The 25,653-nt window shown below is 46.1% G+C and overlaps 1 protein-coding gene across 1 annotated transcript in view; it reads right to left on the bottom strand.

Annotated features, from left to right (window-relative positions):
• Positions 1–19,437: 19,437 nt before the first annotated feature.
• The window catches only part of LOC119372015 (uncharacterized), a 35,227-nt gene continuing 29,011 nt past the window's right edge, over positions 19,438–25,653 (bottom strand). Inside the window, exon 2 of the mRNA XM_037642452.2 lies at positions 19,438–20,316. Coding sequence (XP_037498380.1) covers positions 19,690–20,316 — 627 coding nt within the window. The 3' untranslated portion in view covers positions 19,438–19,689. The remainder of the gene's footprint in view (positions 20,317–25,653) is intronic.

The raw sequence follows: 25,653 nt of genomic DNA, 5'->3' as shown, positions 1-25,653 counted from the left end.
AGTTAGACCTGGACATGGCATTCGATTGTGTTGCGCATGATATTTTGTTTGTGATCTTAGATCATGTTGGTTCCAATATCAGACAAGGAGTGGCCTTGGCGTACCAGAACTGCACAACGCGTTTAATTGTTAAGTCTTTGGGGGCCCCATTAACGTAACGCTTTCTGTGCGTCAACGCTTCCCCGTCAGTCCACTTTTGTTTTGTATTTATATTGAAGCGATGTGTTTGGCAACAACTGAAAGCGATAAAATACGTGGTTTCAGCTTGGCGGCGGCGGAATTCAAGCTGCTGGCATACGCAGACGATATTGCGGTGTCTTGAAGTTTGAAGTTTGAAGTCTGGTTTATTTTGCCACACAAAGTACAAAAACAATTGCACTTGAGATGTGGTTGGGAAGGTGGGAAAAAGCTACGTGCAAGTAGCTTGACTGGCCAATTGTACAAATAAAGTGTAGAGGAAACGATAAGTGTTGTGAAGCATTTTTGTAACGTCACTGGGAGCCGTGTATACTGAGGGAAATCTCTTGGGATGTGGCACGGAAGGTGGCCCTTTAGCGCCTGACCATTTTGCAAATGTGCGCTGGACGAAAACACCGACCAGGTACCTTGGTTTTTCACTTGAAAGTTACGAAGCGAGAAGTATTGGTCGATTCAAACTAAAGAAGCAAAAGAAAAGGCAGACAGGTGGAAAGGCACCAACTTGTCTATTTTTGGCAGGGCTACTGTATGCAACATGCTTTTTTGATCACTAAGCTGTGGTACGTGATGCAGGCATTAAATTGTTCCAGGATCAACGTACAAAGGCTGCACAGAGTTTTCGCGGTTTTTATACGGGGTTCGGACTTGGAAAGATGTAGCCGAACCAACCTGTTTAGACGGGTGAAAGACAGGGGTCTAGGTTTAGCGCACCTTTTTGTACAATTGGTGAATACATTTTTGTTCTTCCGTGATGTCAGTGACCCTTTCTGCGCACGGTACGCCAGCTCAGGTTAAGCAGAGCCTTACCGGAACTCGTTGTCACTAGCGATAATAGCATGCCGGCGACGTTGCGTGGCTATCTCGAAGTTGTAGATAGTGTGCGTTTCTTATTTCTTCGTTTTTCTTTTGAGTATCTGTCTGTTGTTAGAAGAAAAGGATTGTACAAAGATGTATGTGACATGGTTTTTCCAGTGCCATTGTACAGGGCCATATATATGAAAGACCGAGACAAAATGTACTTAAGCGGGTGAAAAACATGCAGGTACCTACGGGGGTGTAGCGGTGAAAGAGCAAGGCATCCACCAGTGGGATCATCTCTTGGTGAAAAAGGCGCGAGCGCTGATCGCGAGCTGTGGTTGCAGAGCTTGCTTGTTTCTCGCTGGACCTGCGGTCTACCTGCTACCAGAAGTCGTTAATAAACCCCCTTGCAAAGTGGTGGAGGTGCTGGGTAGTTAAATCTGGAACTTCGAAGCCGGAAGCTGCCCACTGCGCCGACAATGCCTGATCAGACCACCGAGCAAGGCACCGCCCAACAAGGCACGGCTCAGTCGCCACTGGTCATCGTGCCTACCACCCTCCGCCAACGCGATCCTCCCTTCTTCAACGGCACCGAGGACCAAGATGTGGAAGATTGGCTGCTGTTATTTGAGAAGGTGAGCACCGCCAACAAGTGGGACGACCCCTCGAAATTGGAGTATGTCCCATTCTACCTCAAAGACGTCGCCAGCCTGTGGTTCCACAACCACAGTTCGGAATTTTCCACGTGGGCCGCTTTCAAGACCACCTTGGCAGCTGTGTTTGGTCGCCCCGCAGTACGCAAGCTCCGCGCCGAACAGCGCCTACGCGGACGTGCGCAAAAGCAGGGCGAAAACTTCACCAGCTACATCGAAGATGTCATCGATCTATGCAAGCGCCTGAACCCTGAGATGACTGAACAAGACAAGATCCGACATATCTTGAAAGGCATCGATGATGATGCTTTTCAAATGTTGCTGGCGAAGGACCCACGTACCGTGTCCGAGCTTGTGACCTTGTGCCAGAGCTTCGAAGAGCTTCGTAAGCAACGTGTCTCAGTTCGGAGGTCTATGACAGCAGACGACTTCCTCGCCGCCTTGACCGTCGGTGGTGATAACACCCTGTTGGCGCAGATAAAAGAATATGTACGCGAAGAAGTGGCTCGACAGCTCTCGTGCCTGTCGTATTTGCCGACCACCGAAGTACCCACCAACTGCCTATCGCCGACCATCAGACAGGTCTACCTGCTACCAGAAGTCGTTAATAAACCCCCTTGCAGAGGGTTAAAACATTTTTATTTAAATTACAAACCGGAACACTATCGGCAAAGACATTCACAGAGGAACGGGGCTGTTTTACACCACGGGGTTCACGCTGTTTGATGTGCAAGAAACCTTAAACAATAGACCATGTTTTTCTGCACTGTTGGGAAGGGGTATACTTTTGGGACATCTTGCAAAGAACATTAAGAAAAGATACGCTAGTAAAACTCGTTCTTGGCCTAGTGCGTTCAACATGCTTGCAATTGAAATGAAAGGTTGCGCGAAAATAAGACACGTTCACAAGCGAGGGCACAGGGACAAGCGCAAACTCACACTGCTTTATTCATGGGTGGAACCACTGAATAAATAGGAAATAGAAACACCAAGAACACATGTGCATACGCCAGGATAGATACGAGAATTACACATGCGCAGCCCCCTCGCTCCACTATACAGGCCGGCAGAAGGATCACTAACGCATACCTTCTGCGATATAACAAAAGCTTTGAGGGACCAAGCGTGCGTTCATATTTCCACTTCTACCGATAATCTTAATCTCATTCAGTCGAGGAACATACGTGCACGTGTTGCAATGCTCAGCTAAATTAGTCTTTTCCTTTTTCGTTACATTTTGCAGATGCTTTCTCACTCTGTCGTTTATGCAGCGCCCAGTTTGTCCTATGTAGACCTTTCCGCAGCTAAGTGGAATTTCATATACCACTGCGACTGCGCATTTGACGAAGGGCCTCACATGCCTTTTGTCGCAAGGGGCTGTTTTCTTCCCACTAATGCGGGAGCAGAGAACGGACAGCTTCTTTGGGGCCGAAAGAAGAATCGGAACCCCACATTTCCCAGCGACTTTCTTGAGGGAGTACCACACTCGGAGCACATAAGGCCGAACTTCGGGCCGCGTCACACGCTACGCACTGTCGGCTGCCGCTGCATTTCTTGTGCCCTTAAGCTTCTGTAACAGGGACTCAGCTACTGCGACAATGACCGAGCGAGGGTACCGAGCTGCTGCTACTCTGCCAATCTGCGCACAAACGCTGTCACGCATCTTGTGACCACATGACTTTTTGAGAGAAGATTCAAGGCACATCATCACAATTGCACGTTTTACCATTATTGAATGGGCTGATTCGAACGGAAGCAAACCTTTTCTTTCTCTCGGCTGATACCGCCAGCGTATACATGTTCTGCAGCGAACATCAAGTTAATTTTTTTTAAATTGAAGCTGATTGTCAGCAGAAGTCTCATGCGTAAGGGATAATCCTCTACCATATATGTACATTGCACTTGTTTTTGCCAACACGTTTAAGCTTTGCACTTTTACGTCACACGTTTATGTATGCAATAGGTTTTCTCGACGCCATAGATGTGAAGAGAAAACGTGGAAACGAAGTGACCCGAAGAGCCGTGACGGCCGGAGTCGATGTTTCCTGCCAAATGTCCTTGCATCGTTACTCGTGATCTCGCTAGTGGTTTGGAAACGGGCGCTGTCTTGCAGACATGACACACTTCAAACATCACTTATCCGTCACGGTGGTCTTGTAGTTATGGTGCTCGACTGCTGACCCGAAGGTCGCGGGATCGAATACCGGCCGCGGCGGCCACATTTTCGATGGAGGAGAAAATGCTTGAGGCCCGTGTTCTTAGATTTAGGTGCACGTTGAAGAACCCCAGGTGGTCGAAATTTCCGAAGCCCTCCACCATAGGTAATAATTTTCCACCATAGGTAATGATTTTTAATAATATAGGTAATAATAAATTTCCGAAGCCCTCCACCATCATGAGTAACTCACTCATGAGTCGAGTCACTCAGATTCACTCAGGCTCAGATCGGGCCGTGAGTCTAAGTCCGGGTGAGAAATTTTTTGGTGAGTTTGAGTCCGAGTGAGTCTGGTTGAAGAAAATTTTAGTGAGTCTGACTCCGAGTGAGTCCAGTTGAGGAAAATATTGGTGAGTCTGAGTCCGAGTGAGCCCTAAGCGCAATATATATTTCTTGAGTGAGTCCGAGTGAGCTCCACCTTTTGTTGCCGACTTAAGGTCCTATCTATTCATCTTCAGCATTATTATCAGCCTTATATCGCCTTACGCTTATACTCAAGTCTATTCACACATATCTCAAAACACTAGCATTCATGCGCCACCTCAACGTATATTGATTAGAGGCGTGAGTTAGGGGAAGGGGTGCCATGACCTCCCCCCGCAAACTCATTTATGGGAAGTTCTTGATAAAAATATCTCGTGTAAGTCGCGCATTTCATAAAAATGTCCTTACTGGATCAATATATGATAATTATAGTATATGATATATGAGAACCCGTATTTGAAGATCAAAAGGCGTATCGTAGGGCATTGATTATGTGAGATATTGGCATTAAAAGGATTGACACTATGGTCGAAAAAGCTCATTTTACGCCACCGGACTCATGAGTCGACTCACTCAGCCTCACTCAGATTCAGGTGAAGCCATGAGTCTGAGTCTGAATGAGTCCGGCTGAGTAATATATTGGTGAGTTTGAGTCTGAGTGAGTCCGGCTGAGCAAATGTTTAGTGAGTCTGAGTCCGAGTGAGTCTGGTTGAGGAAAATTTTGGTGAGTCTGAGTCCGAGTGAGCCCTCAGAGCAAAACATATCTTTTGAGTGAGTCTGAGTGAGCTCCAATTTTTTTGCCGCCCTATGCCCTCCACTACGGTGTCCCTCATAAGCATATCGTGGTTTTGGGACGTTAAACCCCAACAATTATGATATTATTATTACAAACATGACTTTATTGAATAAGGAAATACAAACAAATTGTAGCCGATCTTCTTCATGACGCTGCGAGCGGCGATGCCGACAAATGCCTTGCCTTCGCCACTGTGATCGGAGCGGCGAGAACCGGAGCAGCGACATGGGCGCCACCAACGGCGCGACGTCACATCTCTATTTCACTGTCATTGGCTGAGGCCATCCGACGGTCCGATCCAGAGACGAAAATATATGCCCGGTTTGATCCGAGACATCCGATCCGGCGGTCCGGTACGACGAAACGTCACTATTCCGGCTGCCGCACTGCAGCGTCGGGTCGGATACAAAATCGGACCGTCAGTCTCGTCCTTAATCTTATGGCAGCGCGGCCTGGGAACTTTTGACAACCCCTGTACATGTGGCCTACCCATAGCGCTGCCGCAGCAACGCTCAAATCAGGTGCTAGGCGGGCTGTTATAATTTATTTTCTATACGAAAGGCTAGTGACGTCAATTCATACGTCGCAAGCTATTGGGCTCTGCCTACTAGTGACGTCATTCTTCACTCCCCCGTCGGCATCTGCCATTTGGGCTCTGCCTGGGTGGACGATGTCGCTAAATGGCGCCACAGGGTTGTTTGTTCTAGAGTGCCTCGATGTCCTCCTGACCCGCGCGGGCGAGGAGGACATCGAGGCACTCTTGTTTGTTCTTTTTTTCTTCTTGATGAGGACGCCGACGCCAAGAAAAATCCCGACCAAGTATAGGCTAATAGCTTCGATGTGAAAAACTAAATAAATAAACTAGCCGAACCCCTACGATCATTTTCTAAGTTATGCAAGTACGTTCGCACAGCACACATACTTGACTTAAATTTCATTACAGCCCATTGAACGTAGTGTGAGCGAACGTCCATTTGTTCTCACTGCTTTAGCAGCCAAACTCAGTGTGCGCCTGTGAAGACCTTTTAACCCTGCGAGCGCGAACTGCTCACACCTCGACACCCGGTTGAGTGGTGGGTGACAATGCCTTAATATGGTTTCGTTGCTTGAACAACCAAACTAAGTGCACGTCTCTGGAGGGCAACGTTCTAACCCTTATCGTTGCAGCAAAATGGTGGCAGTGCTCTTTCACTCCGTTGTATGACGTATTCTGCGCCCCCTTCTAAACTGTTGGCATGGCATACCGAGGATTGGTACCCGCTTACCATGCTGCAGGCCCACGTTCGACTAATTACTCAAAGTGACTGGATCTAATAGAAGGGCGCAGAGCCAAGTATGGGTAGACTACCCTAAGAATGCTCTCGTACTGAGAAAAAAAAAGTATCATATAGGTTCACGTCCACTGTATGACAAAGAACATTATCTTGCACCCGTGCAGGAACGCCGCAGTGTTCTTTAGTCCTAAAGGTAAAGGCAAAATGTAACAGGAAAAACTAGAGCCCAGAAACAGGACACGAAGAAGGTGACACAATACAAATAATTAAGCCATCTCTCACTACAGAGTGTATGCTGCCACACACTTTTGTGTGTGTGTGTGTGGCAGCAAACACTCAGTAGTGAGAGAGGGCTTAGCGCTATGTGTGCGCGTGTATGTGCCTTCTCTGTATGTCGCTGTCGCTACTGCGCGTTTACCATTCTTAAAAATGGACTGCCAACGTGCCCAGATTGGCACCCTGCCACACACGGAAAAATATAGGCATATACATCACGCATGTCAAGGTTAGCGTAAAACTAACGTGTCTTGTATAAACACGTGCCAAAGGAACGTTTTAGCAATGCTGAATGAATAGTCGAACTCTCATTGACGAGGTGAGAAGGGTTGTTGACTTCCGTGCTGACGTGATATGTTTCCGGCACTTCTTGCGCGACAAATCGTGTCAATTAATGCCAATCGTGCAAGTTAGAATCCTTGTTATTAAACACAGTCATTTTGTATCGACACTCTACACTCTCGATGATACGACCATTTCCATCTCGCATAAATCATTGCCTACTCTGATCAATATGCTGAACAAGGAACTGACTAATGTCGTTGAATGGTGTCGCTTAAACAACTTAATTTTAAACCCGCTCAAAACTCAGTTCATGGTTTTTAAAACATCACAAAAAATGCTACCTTTCATACCACAAGTGTCCATTGACAATCATTTCATTCCTGCGTCTAACTGTGTGTGTTTTCTGGGCGTAAAATTAAACCCTTATTTCAAGTTCACCAATCATATTCTTTACGTCAAACAAAAAACAGCATTTGGTGTAAGATCGCTCATCAAATCTCGTCCTTTTTTTTTCACTTGAAGCCTTATTGTCTTTATACTTTGCCTTCATACATAGTCACATCACCTATGGCATTACATCATGGGGAAATACATATAACACTCATATTTCGTCATGCCTACCTCAAGTGGCAGGCGACTGAACGCGCCAAACTAGATCGTCTCATCCGCAAGGCGTACAAACGCGCAATTGGATTACCGGTTAATACTAGCACGGAAAAATTTCTCGAGCTGGGGTTACACAATACTCTAGACGAGATAATCGAAGCACACAACATCTCCCAATACGAACGTCTGGCGAAGACCAGAACCGGTCGACACATCCTCGAGGCACTGGGCATCAACTACCATACGCAGCGCGGCGAAAAGGTCGGGATACCCAGACGTATTCGCGAGCGCATCGTCGTTCTGCCGTTGCCTAAGAACATGCACCCGACACATCACATCGGTCGGCGCAACAGGCGCGCCCAAGACCTTGAAAAGAAATTCGGCAGCAGCAAAGACACAGTTTACGTGGACGCGGCCCGTTACGAGTGCCACCGCGGCTTCGCGGTCGCGATCACGGATCACGCAGGAACTTGCGTCACGAGTGCGACGATAGGCACGGAAGAGACGGAGGCGGCCGAAGAAGCTGCCATAGCCCTCGCGATAGCAACCACGGACGCCGAGGTGATAATAGGCGACTCGCAGGCGGCGATACGCAACTACGCCAGCGGCCGGATCTCCCGCGAAGCGGCCCGCATTCTCCAAATTCACGAAGGCAACATTTGCCGCAAAAACGAAAGTTTCCTCATATGGACCCCCGCCCACACGGACCCTCCGCTTGCGGGCAACGCGACTGCCCACGCCGCGGCTCGAGGACTTACACGCCGAGCTGCGACGCCTGCCGACAGTCCCGATGTCTCGCACACTTCGACAGCGATGCGGGAATGGACGTGGGGGGATCGCATGACCACTTTCAGAGACATCACACAACACTACAGACTGAACAGATGCAAATATCCACCACCCCACGCCAAACTAAACAAGAAACAGCAGGTTGCCTGGAGACAACTACAGACACACACGTACCCAAATCCGGTGATCCTTCGCCTCTGCTACCCAGACATTTATACGTCCGACGCGTGTAAAGCGTGCGGAGCCAGAGCGACGCTGCAGCACATGCTGTGGAAATGTACCGGTAGCCAGCAGCAGTCCCCTACGAACCCGGTAGACATGGCAGTCTCGAACCGCGAGGCGCGGTGGGAGGCGGCTCTGCTCAGCCACGACCTTGCCGATCAACTGTGGGCCGTCCGGCACGCCCAGGATGCCGCCAGGGTCCAAGGACTCGAGGCCGTCACCTAGGCCGGGGTGCTTGTAGCCCCACCCCACCCAATGACGCCGGACATGTCCAATAAAGTTTTTACTCACTCACTCATATTTCGTCCGTACAGTACATTCAGAATCAGGCCATTCGCATTATTACCGACAGTTCATTTTATTCTAATGCCACTCCTTCAGGCTAACTGTATTCTTACTCTGTCTGGCTTATTTAATTTTCACATAATCATAACGTTATTTAAACAACTTAACAAACAGCTAGTGTTTGATTTAACCGATGCTAGTTTACTCACTAACACCAACAGCACTACATTCGCCTACAGTCACAACTTTCTTTTACCTAAATGTAACACCAACTATGGCAAAGTGACGTCCGCCTTCGCGGTCCTGAAATCGTGGAATAACCTGCCCTATACACTAAAATCATCATCATCTTTTCATGCATTCAAACATGAACTTAAAAACTTCATCTTGCATAACTAGGTTGACAACGATAATTATTTCTTATGTAAACGGGCATGAAATTGGAAAGTTTTTGCAAATTTAGGTTTTTGTCTTATGGCGTGATTATGTCTACTTGTATAACTTATTACTATGTTCTTGTGTCGCATTCAGGATGCTTTTTTGTTTATTTGTTGTTCTTTTTTGTAAGTTCACTGTTCATTTTCACTTGTGTTGCGTATTTTAAATGGTGTTATAATTAATCATTTTAATGCTATTGTTAACCGAGGGTCCCATTGCAGTCGCTTGACTTTGGGACCCTCGTCTGCATACTACTATCTACGAATTTTGTATTCTGAATGAATAAACTGAACTAAACTGAACTGAACTCTAACCAAACCGCGCGAAAAATCTCGGAAGCATATTCTATCGCACAAAAGAAGAAGAAGAAGAAGAAGAAGAAGAAACCTTATTTTTTTATAAAAAGTCTGCTTGGCTCAATCTTGGGTAGTGCCTCCCGCCCAAGTGGCTGCCATGGCTCGTCGGGCCTGGTCTAGGGTTGCCAGTTGCCTTCCCGAGTCCATTTCAGAAAGTCGGGCCTCTCAAAACCACGTGGGGGTGTTTGTTTTGCGAGTCCTGGTGAGACCGTTTTGTCTTGGCGGTCGGTGCATTGACGTGTTATGTGAGCAAGCGTTGCTGTTCGTTTCACCAGAGACAAGTCCTGGTCACGTATCTGTCTGGAACGGCAGCATGTAAGAATGTCATTCTATACAAACCTTCCTTGTTACTGGTTTTTGGACACGCTTTATGAAGACTACGACACGGTGAGGAACACAGAGAGCCACAAACGGACGCAATTCTAACTAGGCCCAAGAAACAGCGTCCTTGTAGTTTACGATAGAGAGCTCAACAACATCCATAATTGCCAGACACGTGCCCTTGAAGTTCGTTCGTTTGTCGCTCATCTTGACGTATACAACGCACCTGCGCATTTTTCCCACGTGTTCAGTAAAAACGCATGCTTGTTTATGTCATTTCTTCGAGCCCCGTTGCCCTTGCGCTCTAGCTTTTTCAGAAGGATTCTAGAAATCAAAGAACATTAATTGTCCTGCTGGCCACAAGAAAATCTCTTAGATATATAGGGTTGTCAAAGCATATTTCTGTTTAGCGAGGCATTACCATGGCAACCATGGATCACATTATTGTTACAAAAAAGAACGTATATCTAAGCGCCTCAACTTATGCAAGTTCTCTGTTGACCATGCACTCCCAAACCTGCGTTGTTCAAGAATCAATTGTGGCGTAATCTGGGAGAATCTGTTGAACGTACAAGTGGATTGTTGTGCTTTCCCAGCTTCTGGCTTCTTCTAGTCCTTTTCTCTAACTTACCTGTCGACTATGGTCACTATACGGATGCGAAGAAAATGAAATTACGTTATAAATGTCATTGACCCATGATTAACAAGATGAAGTTTAGCAGTGTTCGCTCTTGTCATTTCGACCTTAAAGGGGTCATGAACCACTTTTCCAAGTAATGATCTAATGACCTCAGTATCGGAGTTTACTGCCTCCCGAATCGATATATTGCCGCAAAAACTTCTCGAATCCGTCAAGAACGAGCAGAATTACGGGGGTTTGGCGCACGCTCCCAGCGCTTTCTCTCTTTTCTCGTGCCGACGAGCGCACTGGAAGCTAGACAGGGAGGGATGGCACGGGGGAACGAAGTTACGTCAGCGCGCGTCATGAAACGCGATCGCTCTCCCGCTGTGATTCGCGTGCGCGAGTGCGGCTACCGTGTACTGAGGAGTGCGGCGCCGGCAAGTGGCGGCACCCCGCGGCAAGAAGCGCATCTGATCCGAACGCAGCTCTCGATTTACGTCGGCTATCGGCCAATAAGCATGCTATGTCTCTTACGACGTAAACAGGCAGATCCACGAAGTCAACGTGCAGACGACCCGCCCACCGAGGAGAGTGAGAACCGGCCTCTGTTTGAAAAGAGGGCGCCTGAGGAAACGGCAACTTCGCGCTCCGCTTGTGGCCTTTACGCGGCGCGCACGACTGTAAAGCTTTAGCGCAAACTGTCTACAGCCCCATGACTTTTAGGGGCGAAGCACCTCAGGACCTAGCTTTGTCGTCGACACTCACTGTCCGCTGTCACGGTATATAGAAAACCGTCGATATAGTCGAAACATATGTATGTATGTATGTATGTATGTATGTATGTATGTATGTATGTATGTATGTATGTATGTATGCATGTGGCGATTACGATTACGATTATAAAGTCTCAGATAAGTCATATGCAGCACTCAAAACACTCCTGAAATATCTTAATAAAAACGAAATCGAATAATAATTAAAGGCACTATGTTCCCGAAATCAACAAATCTGGCTATCACAATTCTGAAGTATGTGCACAGTGGGATGTGGAAGGTGTCGTGCCTGACAGTTTGTCTTCAACGAGAAACCCTGAAGAAATGCTTTCGTAAGAGCTTGAGTCGGAGACAACTTTAGAAGTCCGCGGCATTTCCTCCTCAAAGGCGAAACATATGTGTGTATGTTACGATTACGATTACAAAACAAAGTACAAGTACGAACCCTTTATACTAGTCGGCGACTTCAACGTAGACATTATGGACAGCGACTGGATTATGCAGTATATGATGTCTTGATACGCTCTACGATGCATTTCATATGACTGGATACAACCAACAACCACCCGAGGAACATGCATAGACCTTGTCTTTGCCAACTTTAGACTAGATCCACTCGAAGAACCATTGGCTCTCCATTTCACAGACAACAAAGCAGTAATAATGAAGGGAAAACGGACTCCAGAACTCAAGACGATGTACGAATTATAACAACAGGATTAAAATAGAAGAGCATTAAAGAGGAACCACATAAATACATTTGTATATATATACACTTTATGTCACTCAATTTACATTCACAATGGCAACGCGCGGGTGACGTACGGTGACATACCGGTACGATACCCAGTGTTTCGCCACTCGTCATGATTCACATTAGTGGAGATGCGGTCATTTTTTTTACTATACAACAAAATACGTTGGGCCTGTTGACTAAAAACGCCTGAAAACTAAAAACGCCTTGCCAACTACAATTGTAAGTTGGTGCTTACGATTGGGTGAAAGGATATGAAGTTCAGCAGTGCGGCGGTTTGGGCACGTTGGTATTCCATCTTGTGTTTTCTGTGCGCTCATAGTTTTTTCAAGATGAAAAGATATGGCTGAAGAACACACCAGCTATACTAAGTTTTTTTTTGTTCGTTTGCTGCATTTCATTTTAAGAATTCTGATTCTGGACGTAAACATGGATCTTCTTGTACGACAGTTGTATTTTTGCTGGCCCATATAGAGCATTTCTTGGAACTGCTGTGTTTACGCCGTCACAGTAGCCGCTGTAATGTTGTGAGCTTTTCTGGTGCGAAGGCGTCGAACGGCTCATTGAGCGAAAAAAAGGCGGCGTCTGTGGCAGCGTAACGGCACCTAAGTTCCCATTGGCTGCGACGCCACTTCACGTGCGTGCCTCGACGGAGCAAAGCCGGCGAAAGGGAACACTTCTAGTGCCGTTCTTGCGCACCAAGTATTGCGTGAGAGGAGAGGGCATCGCCACTGCGCCAAATCGCCCTCGCAAGCCCGTGTTATCCGCGCGTTCCTAGTCCGCGCAAGCTCTCTCTTGCGTTATAATTAACTTCGCCTCGGTAATTGCGACAAAAAAAGTTGATGCATAAAAACAGAATAAATGCGAATTTTTGTGAACGACAGCACGAACTGAAGCCGAGTGCCTTACCCATTGACCTAAACCATGCAGCGCTTCCTGGAGAGCAGGTCTGTGCACTCTACTTTGACCGAAATTTTGACGTCACCGCTACCGTGACGCCGGCATTGACAATGGAAATTTTAGTCCAAGGAACATGATGTTTGATAAAGTGCACAAGTGCTCGTCTCCTCGTCGCCCAGGACGTTGGTGGCATGGGACGTTATGACCGCAGGCTGCTGCATGATGGTTCGCACAGCACGATGTTTGCTGGTTCGGTCGTTCAATTCGACAATAATGCTTTCGCATTCACAACCAATTTGGCAGCGAAACTGTATATGACTAGGTAAGTCGTAACTCCGCGAACAGAAAACCCCTAGAGCTCGTACAGTCGCGCTCGATATGACTTGCAACGCGTGGCCTCACGAGTTCAATGATTGCACACGGCTTCAACTTGCTTCATTTCTGTAATTTAATATTATTTTCTTATTTGGGAACATTCCCAGCGAAAGAACAGCGCTTAGTTGTACAAACAAGGGCGAGTAGAAGGAATGCGAAATCTTTTAACGCGTGAGGCCACGCGCTCCCGTGTTGCAAGTCATATTGAGCGCGACTGTACGTGCCACACAAATTGGGCCAACCCCACAACTCACCACTGGTCCAATAAAAATGAAGAAGGGAACACACGGGCGGCAAACACCGATTAAGATCGTGCACGAAACGCCAAGCACATGCGTCAAGCCAAACAATACGACGCATATGTCGCGGCAAAAAGACGCATGCTGCTCAAGTGGAAAGCTTAAAGCTAAATTCAAAAGGGACTTTCTGGACTAACGTTTCGGATTTAGTAGCAGGGTGTGTGATCGGCTATGGTTCGAAATTCTGTATCACCTCTGTGTCGTATGCTAAACAGCTTTGCTGGCCATCCATCTTCACAGAGTGGCATGGCTCTACTTTTTTCTCGAAGAATACTTAACATTGCTTCACAGAACGGTCACGTTCCTCTTCGTACGTCATTTCTTAGCATTGACACAGGAGCTAAAATACGGCTGCGGCGGCCGCATTTCGTTGGAGGCGAAATGCTATACAGGCCCGTGTGCTTAGATTTAGGTGCACGTTAAAGAACCCCAGGTGGTTGAAATTTCCTGAGCCCTCCACTACGGTGTCTCTCATAATCATGTCATGGTTATGGGACGTAAAACCCCAACAAAAAGAAAAAAGAGCTGCGTGACCATTATCGGCTATTTCATATATTTCATATACGATAACCCAGCCTTCCATTCAGCCTGTTCATCACACCTTAGTCTTGCACGTCGCTGGTCATCCACCTCCAGAGAGTCGAATGACTCGTGAATTTTCTTATTTTCTTTCTTTTTCGCACTTAAAGTTTTCAAGCATTTGGCATTAACCTGCACAGTTTGATCGGATAACGACTGTTATCCTTGTCTCAATACGAAAAGCCGATTCGATAACTTCAAGTTCTGTTATACTGTCATTTATGTCATGTGTCATAACAGTTTTTTGATAATCGCAAATTTCACATGTTGCCATTGCTGTTCGTTTCAGTTATTTCATCACCACGCATAGGAGATGCCGATTCAGTTTCTAACTACGGGACCTTCCTGTATATATAAATCTCTTGCAGTTCTTACCTTTATTTGGATGTGAATACAAGCAGATTCTGGCAGTGGCTATTTGCGGCAGGTTCGTGAAAATTTTGTCTAAAGCTCGCTCGAGCCTTTTATAGATATAAACGGAACGGACAGCAGAAGCAGTTTCCCCAAATCACGATGCCGCGGCGCACCCTGAAGCGCCCGTGCGAGCTTAACGCGGCCCGTGTTGCACAAGCTGGGTCATTTGGACTCGTCAAGGCGTGAATCGCGTCCTGCCGAAACGTGTCACCCGACTGCCGTTCTCACGGGACACCCGAGTGAAGCGCCCGCGGTGCTGCTGACCCCTTTCTTCTCACTTTTTGTCTCGCTTTTATGGCCACAGCCGAAGGCGGCCGGTAGCAGCCTTGCCGTGAAGGCCAACGGCCTTGAACACGCCTCCCGGCCGAGCGCGAGTCGCCCCAGGGCGCTTCGCCGCTGTAACAAGCACCACGCGCGCTTTGGCCAATCCTGGCAATTTGCAGCCATGGAGCGACCTTTTCTGCGCTAGCTGCCGCGCGTGTGCGCTGGCGGCCACAGATGAAAGCGAAGATCCCGCGCTCGTGTGATTTCCGTTTTCCCGCACACCTTGAGCCCGTATAACATCTAGATATGGGGCATGTTACGGAATTCCGTGCCAAACTAGTCCAACCTATTATGTGCGCACCCGACGACAAAGGTTTACGGTATATGTGAACGTCTGATCTGTTAATGCATAACGCTTCTAATTTGATGGGTAACTGCGTAGGTCCCAAAAACTATACTACACGCCAAAGCTTTTTCATTAGAGACTTTTGCTTCACGGGACACACATTGTTTCGTGGCGCCATGAATCGCGTAACGTTACTCAAAACACGTTCGTCCGTTCGTTTGTGTGTGTGTGTGTGTGTGTGTGTGTGTGTGTGTGTGTGTGTGTGTGTGTGTGTGTGTGTGTGTGTGTGTGTGTGTGTGTGTGTGTGTGTGTGTGTGTGTGTGTGTGTGTGTGTGTGTGTGTGTGTGTGTGTGTGTGTGTGTGTGTGTGTGGTGTGTGTGTGTGTGTGTGTGTGTGTGTGTGTGTGTGTGTGTGTGTGTGTGTGTGTGTGTGTGTTTGCGTGCACGACACACACACACGCGCGCGCGTGCATACGCACACGTACACAAGCTCAAACAAGCAGGCATGGCATCTTTAGTATGTATTCCAGAGATCCCTTTAGATATCGGGGATTATCGGTGGCCTAAAATTTTAACTAATGTACGGGAAGCTCGATCAAGTCGGAAGGCCAGATTCATTAATCAGTAAAACCGACGAGCAGCGAAAGTATTAACACGATTAACTCCGTCTTTTTGAAGTCTATGAACTATGTTGCACTCTCGGGAATCGCCGAAGAAAACTTACGCGAAATTATCGCTATTCGCACGACAGTGCTGAATCGTAAAGGCACTTATATCTATCCTACAAGCCAGTTCCATAAAAAATGGAACCTTGTGAAGTTGGAAAAGAAGTGGTTGCCGACGTGTCACAATGTCCTGTAAAGCGCTACGGGAATTCGCACGAGCGCAGCGGGTGCGGTCGCAGTGGTGTACAAAAAAAAAATTACGTCACGTGTGATTGGTTTCCTAAACATCGCTCGCTGCATCAGATAAATAAATGCTACTTCTGCTTCGGACAGTGAATTTATGCCTGTTTTACTCTTAGCATAATGAGCAATAGGAAACCTACGGCGCTCAGATGCGTGGGACGTCTGACGTGATCATCACTTAGAATAGAGCGGGCAGAAAGCCAGTTTCCAGAAGCCATTAGATAGCCGTGCATCCATAAGCAAGGTCACCGCTGTTTCCCGCAGTTCATTGTGTAGTGAACATGTTGGCAAACATTCTCATTGACGCGTACGCCGACCAAACGTTACCTTCGTCATAAGCGTGTTTTAAAAGTAAAGGAAACTCAAATGGATTTTCTTACATTGAAACAAGGAAACTCACAAGACAAAGCAAAAATTTCGTCGCAAGAACAGATCGGCTAACGCGATTTGAGGTGTAATTTTTTGTCATGCGCATTTGTGTTCAGCTCGTGCTTTCAGTTCAAGGTGTTTCTGATTAGCTTAATACGAGCATCCTATAAACTGTCTTGATTATAACATATATTTTTCTTTGAAAGTCTGCAGTGTGTTTGTATGTGATATTGAGACTCTATGCTGTATGTACCACCAGTATTTTCTTGTAATGTCGTGGTGTTATTTTGATGTGTATGCGATAACAAAAGCTTCATAAGTTGCATGTTCCACCTATTTAAGAGCCAAGGAGCAGCTGGCGCCGAATTTGTGCGTCGACATCTCCTACTAACTTACAAATAAAAAAATTAATACACGCATAGTTCTGCTTATGACCCTTTAGTGACATCATTGTGTCATTGTAATATTGCACTTCGAGGCTCATGCAACTGCCAAAAAAAAGAAAAAAATTCCTTTGCTATCACCGAAACACATGAAAACGCTCAAGATGAATTCTTTGTTTTTTTTTTCATTTAACTTGTATTCAAGGCCTAAAGGTTGCCTTTCTTGCGCTATTGCGAAGAAAACCGATTTTGTTGAGATGACATCTGAGAGCAGCACTGTTCCTCATGACGCCTTCTGTTCACGCATTTTCATGAAGTCAGGCACACTCGAGTGAATGTCTCAGCTACTGCACCAACACACGAATACACTGTATTTTGAATGTCCGCAACGACGCAGCCAGAAATATAGAACATTAAGTGCAGCCAATGATTCATCTGATCGCAATTACGACGAAACTAACGAACCGCGGGCTGAAATCGAACGAATTTTTAATGTAAATTCAGTGTGTCCCACTAACGCTATCACATGCAAAATTAACACACTAAAATATCTTGCGTTATGATCTTGACATCTTTAGCTTTTGTGTTCGTTCTTTGTCTGATTGCTGTCCTCTGTTTATTTTTTTTTATTTTCTTTTTATGCTGCATTCCTGTACCACTGTTTCTTTGGGTTTTATGCTTTGCCTCCTCTTTTTCTGTTCTTTGTGTAACACAAGTGGCCCTTACAGAGCTGTTCATGGGCACTTTTCTTATAGGTTATAACCGACAGCACTTTCAAAAATGAATGAATGAATGAATGAATGAATGAATGAATGAATGAATGAATGAATGAATGAATGAATGAATGAATGAATGAATGAATGAATGAATGAATGAGCAGGTTCTATGCAGTAGCGATGCTCATCACTAGTGGTTCATTGGAACCACTTGACCACGGCCCGAACGATTGTGCCGGCTCAGTAGCAGGTTTACACCTATAATTACTGGTTTCGCTTTTCGCACCTCAAAGCTCTCCCCGTTGCACAGTGTGGCAAGCGATTCGTGAGTCGTTTTATATTCCCTGCATTTCTCAGCTTCTCTCTCTTCACCAACCCCGTCCACTCCTTCTAGCTTCGCCTATGTGCAATATCGTCAGTAGCACGCAGTTCAACAGCTTATGCCATATGGCTCAAGACATTAATAAAACTAGCGAGCATCATTAGAATAGGAAGGTGCACAGATGATTACATAATCACACATTCTCTACAGCAAGCAAGAACACAGAGTAAGCGTTTATATGTATATACTTAACTGTTCTCAATACTAGTGGTGCACATACGACGGCGTAAACGAAGGATTTTTGTGCAATATCGTTACGTACGAAGACCTATAGTGGAAGAGAACATAAAACTACTAAAGAAACTAGATGTAAACAATAAAGAATATAGGGCGTGATAAAGCTGACAATATCGGCGGGGCGGTTATTGGCTATATAGAAATGCTTTTTATGATGCACTTGAAGACAGGGAACGCATGTTATAGCCTATTAGGTTATGACTTTGATATCTCGTAGAAGCAAGGTGATCTGGAGGTGGAGCAACGTCTTCCAAGTTCGATGCATTACATTCGTGTGTTAGTTACAGCGAAAAATATGTTCAGCTTTTGGATCCAGTTTGTGCGAACAAGCTCGCTATCGACCACAGCGAGTACCTTTCACCACTATCAACTATATAATAATATGACACATCTTGTCTTGGCGCAAAGGCTTGGCGCAAAGAAATACCAGGACGCAAAAGAAGACACGAGGACAGCACCGTGTCCTCGTGTATTCTCTCGCGTTCTCGTGTTTCTTTGCGCTACACGAGAGCCCGCTAGTATGTTTTTTTTTACCAACACGACATGTCAAACCACATTCTTTGACACCGTACTACGCCAGAACCGATCAGTGTGAGAACTCTTTCTCTCCTCGATAAATAACAGAATAGAAAAGGCTAAAGTATGAACCAATAACTAACACTGAGTAGTCTGGCTAAGATATGCGTGTTCCTCGTGTTGCCTACACTGCCGCAATGTTGTACGTTTTCGCGTTTTTTTTTTTCTCTTTTCATAATGAGCTATATAAAAAGCTTGGCGTTTTTTTTTTGTTGTTGTTTTTTCATAAAGGTCACATAAAGAGCTACATATTTTTCTGGGCAAATAGCCCTGTTGAATTTCCCGCGTTCAGCCTTCAAGAAGACGAAGACGAGTTTTGGGCCAGCGAGCTCGTGAGCTCGTTCTACCAGGAACGAAGGAGCCATCTTTAGGTTCCGGGCTCATGCGGACGCCGATAAACGTCTGTTTGAGCTTGTAAGTCCGCGTCGGCTGTTATTTCTGCCACATATCTTACAGCCCAGAAAAAAAATATAGCTCTTTATGTGACCATATCCCATTATTCAATCAGAAATCGGTGATGGTTGAGTTGCTTTGGTCAATAGTAAAGTAGCTGTGAGGATTGGTGGTGCAAAAGCAATGTACATAAATAATAGATTTAAGCACAGTAGATGTCTTACGGTTCGAGTCTTACAAAGAGCCTGGTGTCACCTCTTCTTTCTTTTTTTTTCAAGTTAAATAGTTTACCTTGGTATATTGTCTTCATAAAGACACTTGCTTCCGGGTGGTCTTTGACTATGTACCTGCCAAAAGGCCTGCCGGTTCCTCTGTAGTCATTTATTCACACGGAGCCCGCGCTTACTCTTCAAGCGCGTTCCAGCAAGCAACGGGAAGCTCAAGTTCCGCGTAAAGCACGTGTGCTCTATGATTTTCACGTGTCCCGTGCCACATGGTTTCACTAGAAGGGACGAAAAGCGGCAGAAAAAGCGGGTCTCCACCGCCACTTCCGTCAGCATTAACAGGATACACGGCTGAGAATAGCAGAGGAACAACTGGTGGCTCGATTTCTCGGAAGCCCATCTAGCCATACATCATCCAAGGGCCGTACGGCTTCCAACCGTATCCAAAGCCGTACGGTCCGTAGCCAAATCCGTAGTACGGAAATGGCGTGTACGAAACGGTCTTCCAGTACGTGTAGCGCGGCGGCTTGGCCCGCGCTGGCCGACTGTTGCTGCGTCTGCCGACGTTGGCGTTGGTGGCGCCGCCGGCCGCAGTAGCGAACCGCGGCACGTAGACGGGCCTCTTCTTAGCGGGGGCGGCGGGCGGCCTGCGTCTCCTGTCCGGCCGCGGTTCGGCGCCCAGGCTGGGCTTGGCCTGCATGCGCAGCTTGGACACCACCATGTCCGCCCAGACGCCGGTTTCCTCGGAGTCAGGCGGACTGCCGATGTAGCTGACACCGAAGTCGTCACCGGGTCTTTTCCTTCCCGGGGCGCCGTTCCGCATTGCCGAGCGACGTCGGCCCGACCCGGCGACCTCTGACAGACTGCTCTCCGCTACGTGGAGGACACCCGTGGCGGTATAGCTGCTGCTCCGCAGATTCCTCGTCACGCTGATCGGAACCACTCGGGGACCCGCGCTGACGGGGCCGTAGCTCGCCGCCATTGCCACCGTAGAGTGCAGCACAGCGATCCACGCAGTGGCGGAGAACTGCGCAAATTGGGATGAATCACTGCGTTATGCGATTTCCGCCTGCACGCGCGATCAGCATGCGACGCGAAGACGCTCTATAGTCGAGCTCCTCTGGGGCATGCACTTAACGGAGTCGACACGCGGTGCATCGATGCGTGTCAGTTTTTGGAAGGTGCGCTAAAATAAAAGAAAAAAAAGTTTTCTGTTGGCCAAAACACGGTTCTCCACTAAAGGAGCGACATCCCTGGTTTGAAAACATAAATATGCCCTCAAACGAAAATTTATATTCGGTTTTAAGGAAAAGGGAAATCAAGCACGCTCGAAAAGACATCCGCAGAAGCTACCCACCATCACCGCGCAGAGCATTTCGTCCGTGGCAGCAACGAGCATAGGGTGCGTGTAGAAGCAGATGGAACGCCTCAACCTCACCAATACAGAATCATGCAGGAACCGTGGCGTGCATTAGCGAAACCAGGTGAAATGAACTACAGCGCACGCAGGCTGTCTGCTGACAGCTTCGAAGCGCACTTCTTCGGCCACACAGTTCCTTTCGCGCGCAAGACTTAGCTAATGAATGATATATATATATATATATATATATATATATATATATATATATATATATATATATATATATATATATATATATATATATATAGTACAGTACAGCTACTTCCACCCGCAATGCTTCTTATATAATGCTTCTATGCTACTAATGAAGGAAAGAAGGGGGATTTTAAAGGCTCGTTTTTGTTTGCTGGAACCAACATTAATTAGAACTAACAGACAAGATAGCCAAGACCCAACGCTTTCTTGACTTTCTTGTTTGTTAGTTCTAATCTATGCTACTACAGTAACGAAATACCATTGAATGGAGCGACGGTCGTCTACAGCACACGTGGATTCCTTTCAGTCCTTAAATAGGGCCTGCAACATATCTCGTCTACTCAGCTATCGGTTTATGATTACTGAAAACGCATTAGTCCAAGCCTGATGCAGGAAGCAATACTCGACCATACCTACATAACACAATTCATGCTTTATTTTTTTTGTTTTCGCCTCAGTCGACGAATCTACTTTCGTCTTCAACCAGTTGATGAGCCTACTACGCGAAGCCACGCAAACAAATCCCGTCAATGATGGCTTTCACGCGGTATAACAGGCATTGTGAAGCCATGTAAGTGATAAGATGCTAAGAAGAAACGCCGAAAATGGCGAAAGTTAGTGTAGTATGCAGGGCCCTTCAACGGGCGCGTTTCACGGACGTGTCTGAGAAGAATGCGGGTGTGTGGTTGTGTTGGTATGTACTACCCGCCCATCCCACTTCTTTTCCTTTTCTTAGTGCGCTCCTAAGACAAACATTTCCACAGCACCTCTGCAGCGAAGCACAGAGGCGCGGACTCGCAACGATTAACACCAACTGCGTACTGCAGCCAAACACTTCCGTTGCACCCATTACTTTGTCCCCAAGATTCTGCGCTGCCAGTATCTTGTGTTCCTTTTATTTACACGGTACGGTAGTTGCCTTCTCATATTGCTCTGCCCGCTTCATATCATCTGTGGACGTTCTATGTATGCTAGGAGCGCGACGCAATTAGTAAGTAAACGAAAGCAAAGAGAGAGAATAAAGGAGAAATACAGGACACTTAAAGGGTTCTATGCACTTAGCTACTCGGCGCAGTGGGAAGGGAAGAAATGGATAAAGAAAAGGAATGAGAAAGAGATGAGCAGAGCAAAATAAATCGGACAAAGAGACTAAAATAAACTAGGTAGAACGGCCATTCAAAGAAAGGTAAGGTCCCAAACGTCACACATTTGAATCGTCGTCGTGCGGTGCGATCTGTGTCCCAGAAGCCGTAACGTACGGCGACGACTTCAACGATAGTGGCCGGCAACAACGTATACCGATGCCTTCAGTAACGAGAACTGTTCCACTATAGTGATCCGTAATTTCACGGTGTAAAAAAAAAATTCATCGTGTTTTCCACAATTTGATGTAATGAAACCAAAGTGGTCCCCAAGTTTTGTGGTTTTTTATGACCGTGGTAATTCAGTATCTTGCCAGCGGGTTTATGGAAACAAACACTCTAACATAACGGTATTTACGTTAGCAGTGACAAAGCACATGTTGTTGTAAAGTGATATCGATGAATATTCTAAGGCTATAAGGCTTCTGCGATGTATCATTGTCATGAGTCACCAATGAAGCAAATAATCACATATATGTTCGCATGTTTTACTGCATTTTAGAAATGTTGTTGCCGGCTTAAAATTGAACACGACCACAACACGATGAGGTAACGCGGCTATGCGCCGCGTTACCTTGTCGTGAAGTACAACATTATAAGTAAGTCAGAATTGCACAGTTCAAATAGAAGTCGGCTACACCTGCGAATGCCCACATTTCTCATAAATTTTCCACGGCGTATGCCATAGCATGAGGGACGAACTCGGAAGAATTGAAGAAGCACTCCCAGTACTGTGCGTTGCTACAGGTAGCAACTATATATATTTACCAACTGTAGCGAGGTATTTGCAAAAAAGAAATAATGAGTAAATGAATGAAGGAATTGTAATTAAATTGACACGCAATATAGCGACACAACAGAAGTCTATAAACGTGCGAATCTAGCTCTTGCAAATTCTATAAATATGGAAGCAAGTTCCCGATTCATCCAACGTTGAATAGCCTGGTTGAATAGCCCATTGAATAGCCCATTGAATAGCCCGTTGATCGAATATAGACTTTACGCTGAAAACAAAAAAATTTAAATGTCATCATAAATCATTTCTTTTTTCGACTAACGTCATAGTGGATCCATAGGCATTTACATTTAGGAATACTTGTATACTTAGTTGATTCCCTTTTTTTTTCTTTGCTGTGAACAATGATATTAAAACAGAATCGTTTGATTCCAATATTGTTTTCTCTTTATGAAAATTATATTCCGAATGTATATTATGTAGAAAGAAGCCTGTTTCTTGTAAAACATTTTTGTGTATGTGTGCAGAAGTAAGCACGTTCTGAATGTATAAATATTTGTGAATGTATATGTATGAAAAAAATATGAATATGATAGCATAAAACCAAGTAATATCTCATACTACTGAAATGTGTATAATATGTGTACAATATGTCACCTATTTGTATATGTGTATGTTACTGATGTGTAAATGTGTATGATGTGGCACTGACGCAGACTGTATCAGGAGGTCAAGACCTCGTCAGGCTATTTAGCCTTTAGTCTTTGCCTCCCGCAGGGAAATTTTGTATTTTTTTTCCTGCAAATAAACAATGTTCAATGTTCAATGTTCAATAGCCTCTTCAACGTCTCGCAACCCCTCTTACAGGTACTCTTGTACCAAGGCTATTGATCGTCCCGTGGCCTCATCACCTACGGCATGAACACGGGCACCTACACTCCAACCCTCATAACTTCTGTACATTATCTTAATTAGCAACCACTGAATACAAAACGCGGATTACGCTGAATTACAAGCTTTTCAAAGCGAGTTGCCATTTACATCAACAGTCGCAGCAACAACAACAACAAAAAGACTGATGAATGTCCGTTAAGTACTGACGACGTGACGAAGTTTACGTATACGGCATAATCCAGTGCACATACATGCTTACGCCACATCACACACGCGCTAACTGTCGCCGCCAACTTCTGCAGGGGATTGCGCTGAGGTAGCGCAAGTTCACTATTGACCTTGACCACATTTTTGCCCACTGGCTTGTCTGGCTTCACACAACCCCACGCACACAAGGTCTCACATGAAACGCCTTCTAGGGGTCGGCGCCCAAGAATACAGACGTATGAGAAAAGCAAAAGCAAACAATATCGAAAATTTGACACTGCTATTTCCTGTACGTGAAAAAAAAAAAGGCTGCTTACTTCCTCGCGCCGCATCATACACACCTCTCACTGTATAGTTAATATGTCTTCGTAATTGCTGTTGTTACGTGCAACAATTGGCCAACGCCCTCGACCAGATTTATACCCTACGACCCATGACCCACCGCACTTCGGAAGTCCCACATCTCGCACGTCCCACGTTCTTTTCTTTTTTCATCTGTCTTCTTTTCTTTCTTTCCTTGCGCCAATTCATTATGAGTCTACGGCGTCCCGAACTTCTATACGGTGTTTCTCGTGCCATGAAGGTCATTTGCCGACCATTGCCGAACGTTAAGCTGCTCGCATCGCAGGCAGCTAATATCATGGCACGTTCACTTAAGTTCAGTGGGCCTTCAAAGCCTACACAGCGTTCGCCTAACTTCTCTTCCTGGTACAAGCGGCAGTCGGCAGCAATTGCTCACCCGATGCTTACGGCTGACCTTTGTCCATCTAACCTCTGCGCTTGGCTGACGGCGAGAACTTCAGAGTATGCTCCACTGTACAAGCCGAGCGCATCGTCTATACCAACATGCCTTTTAACTATAGCTCCTTGCGATAAGCGCTGGAAGCTACACCGCGAATTGAGGAAGTTGGCAAAAATTTAACGTGTTGGAAGTATAGACGAACTTCACCCATATTGGAGGTGCCTAACAGAAAGCTCGAGGTGTGTTCAGTCGACGAGGTAGATAAAGAGATACGAGGGCACGAACGTCGCTTTGATAAGTCATAGTGCGAAGTACGTATGTACGCGCTGCTGTCAAGATGTCGCAGTCATCACAATGTAAGAAGGCGATGGCACACTTAGATTGCATTTCGTTTATTCGAGACAGTGTCATAAGACAACCGCCTTCTTCTTCTTTTTTTTTTTTTTGCCGCCCCTTTAATAGCGTAAACGGACTTTTATTTCTGTTTACTTTCAGGTAACATGTTGCAGTCGGGGGAATTGAAGCCGATCAGTTGTCAGAGTTGGAAGCAGGAATCCTGAGGCAATAGCGCCATGTAGTTTCGAGATATCCCTACCGAAACACGTGTATCATTGCTGTTCCAACCAATATTATTCTGTTAAAAAAGACTCTTTGTGTAGTTCCACAGGAATCCGAATGAATAATAATATCTGGGGTTTAACGTCCCAAAACCACGATATGATTATGAGAGACGCCGTAGTGGAGGGCTCCGGAAATTTCGACCACCTGGGGTTCTTTAACGTGCACCTAAATCTAAGTACACGGGCCTCAAACATTTTCGCCTCCACCGAAAATGCAGCCGCCGCGGCTGGAATTTGACCCCGCGACCTTCGGGTCAGCAGTCGAGTGCCATAACCACTAGACCTCAGTGGCGGGGCGAATCCGCATGAAACTGGTTACTATTGCGCTATCATGCATTTACTGGCGTACGCCGCTGCTATAGTAAAGAGTTACTGGGAAGAAAGAAAGAATGGAAGAATCTCGATAAG

This window comes from Rhipicephalus sanguineus, chromosome 1 (assembly GCF_013339695.2).
Source record: "Rhipicephalus sanguineus isolate Rsan-2018 chromosome 1, BIME_Rsan_1.4, whole genome shotgun sequence".
Classification (NCBI taxonomy): Eukaryota; Metazoa; Arthropoda; class Arachnida; order Ixodida; family Ixodidae; genus Rhipicephalus; species Rhipicephalus sanguineus.
Note: the sequence above shows the minus strand (reverse complement) of the source record. Positions and strands in the feature narration are given on the sequence as shown.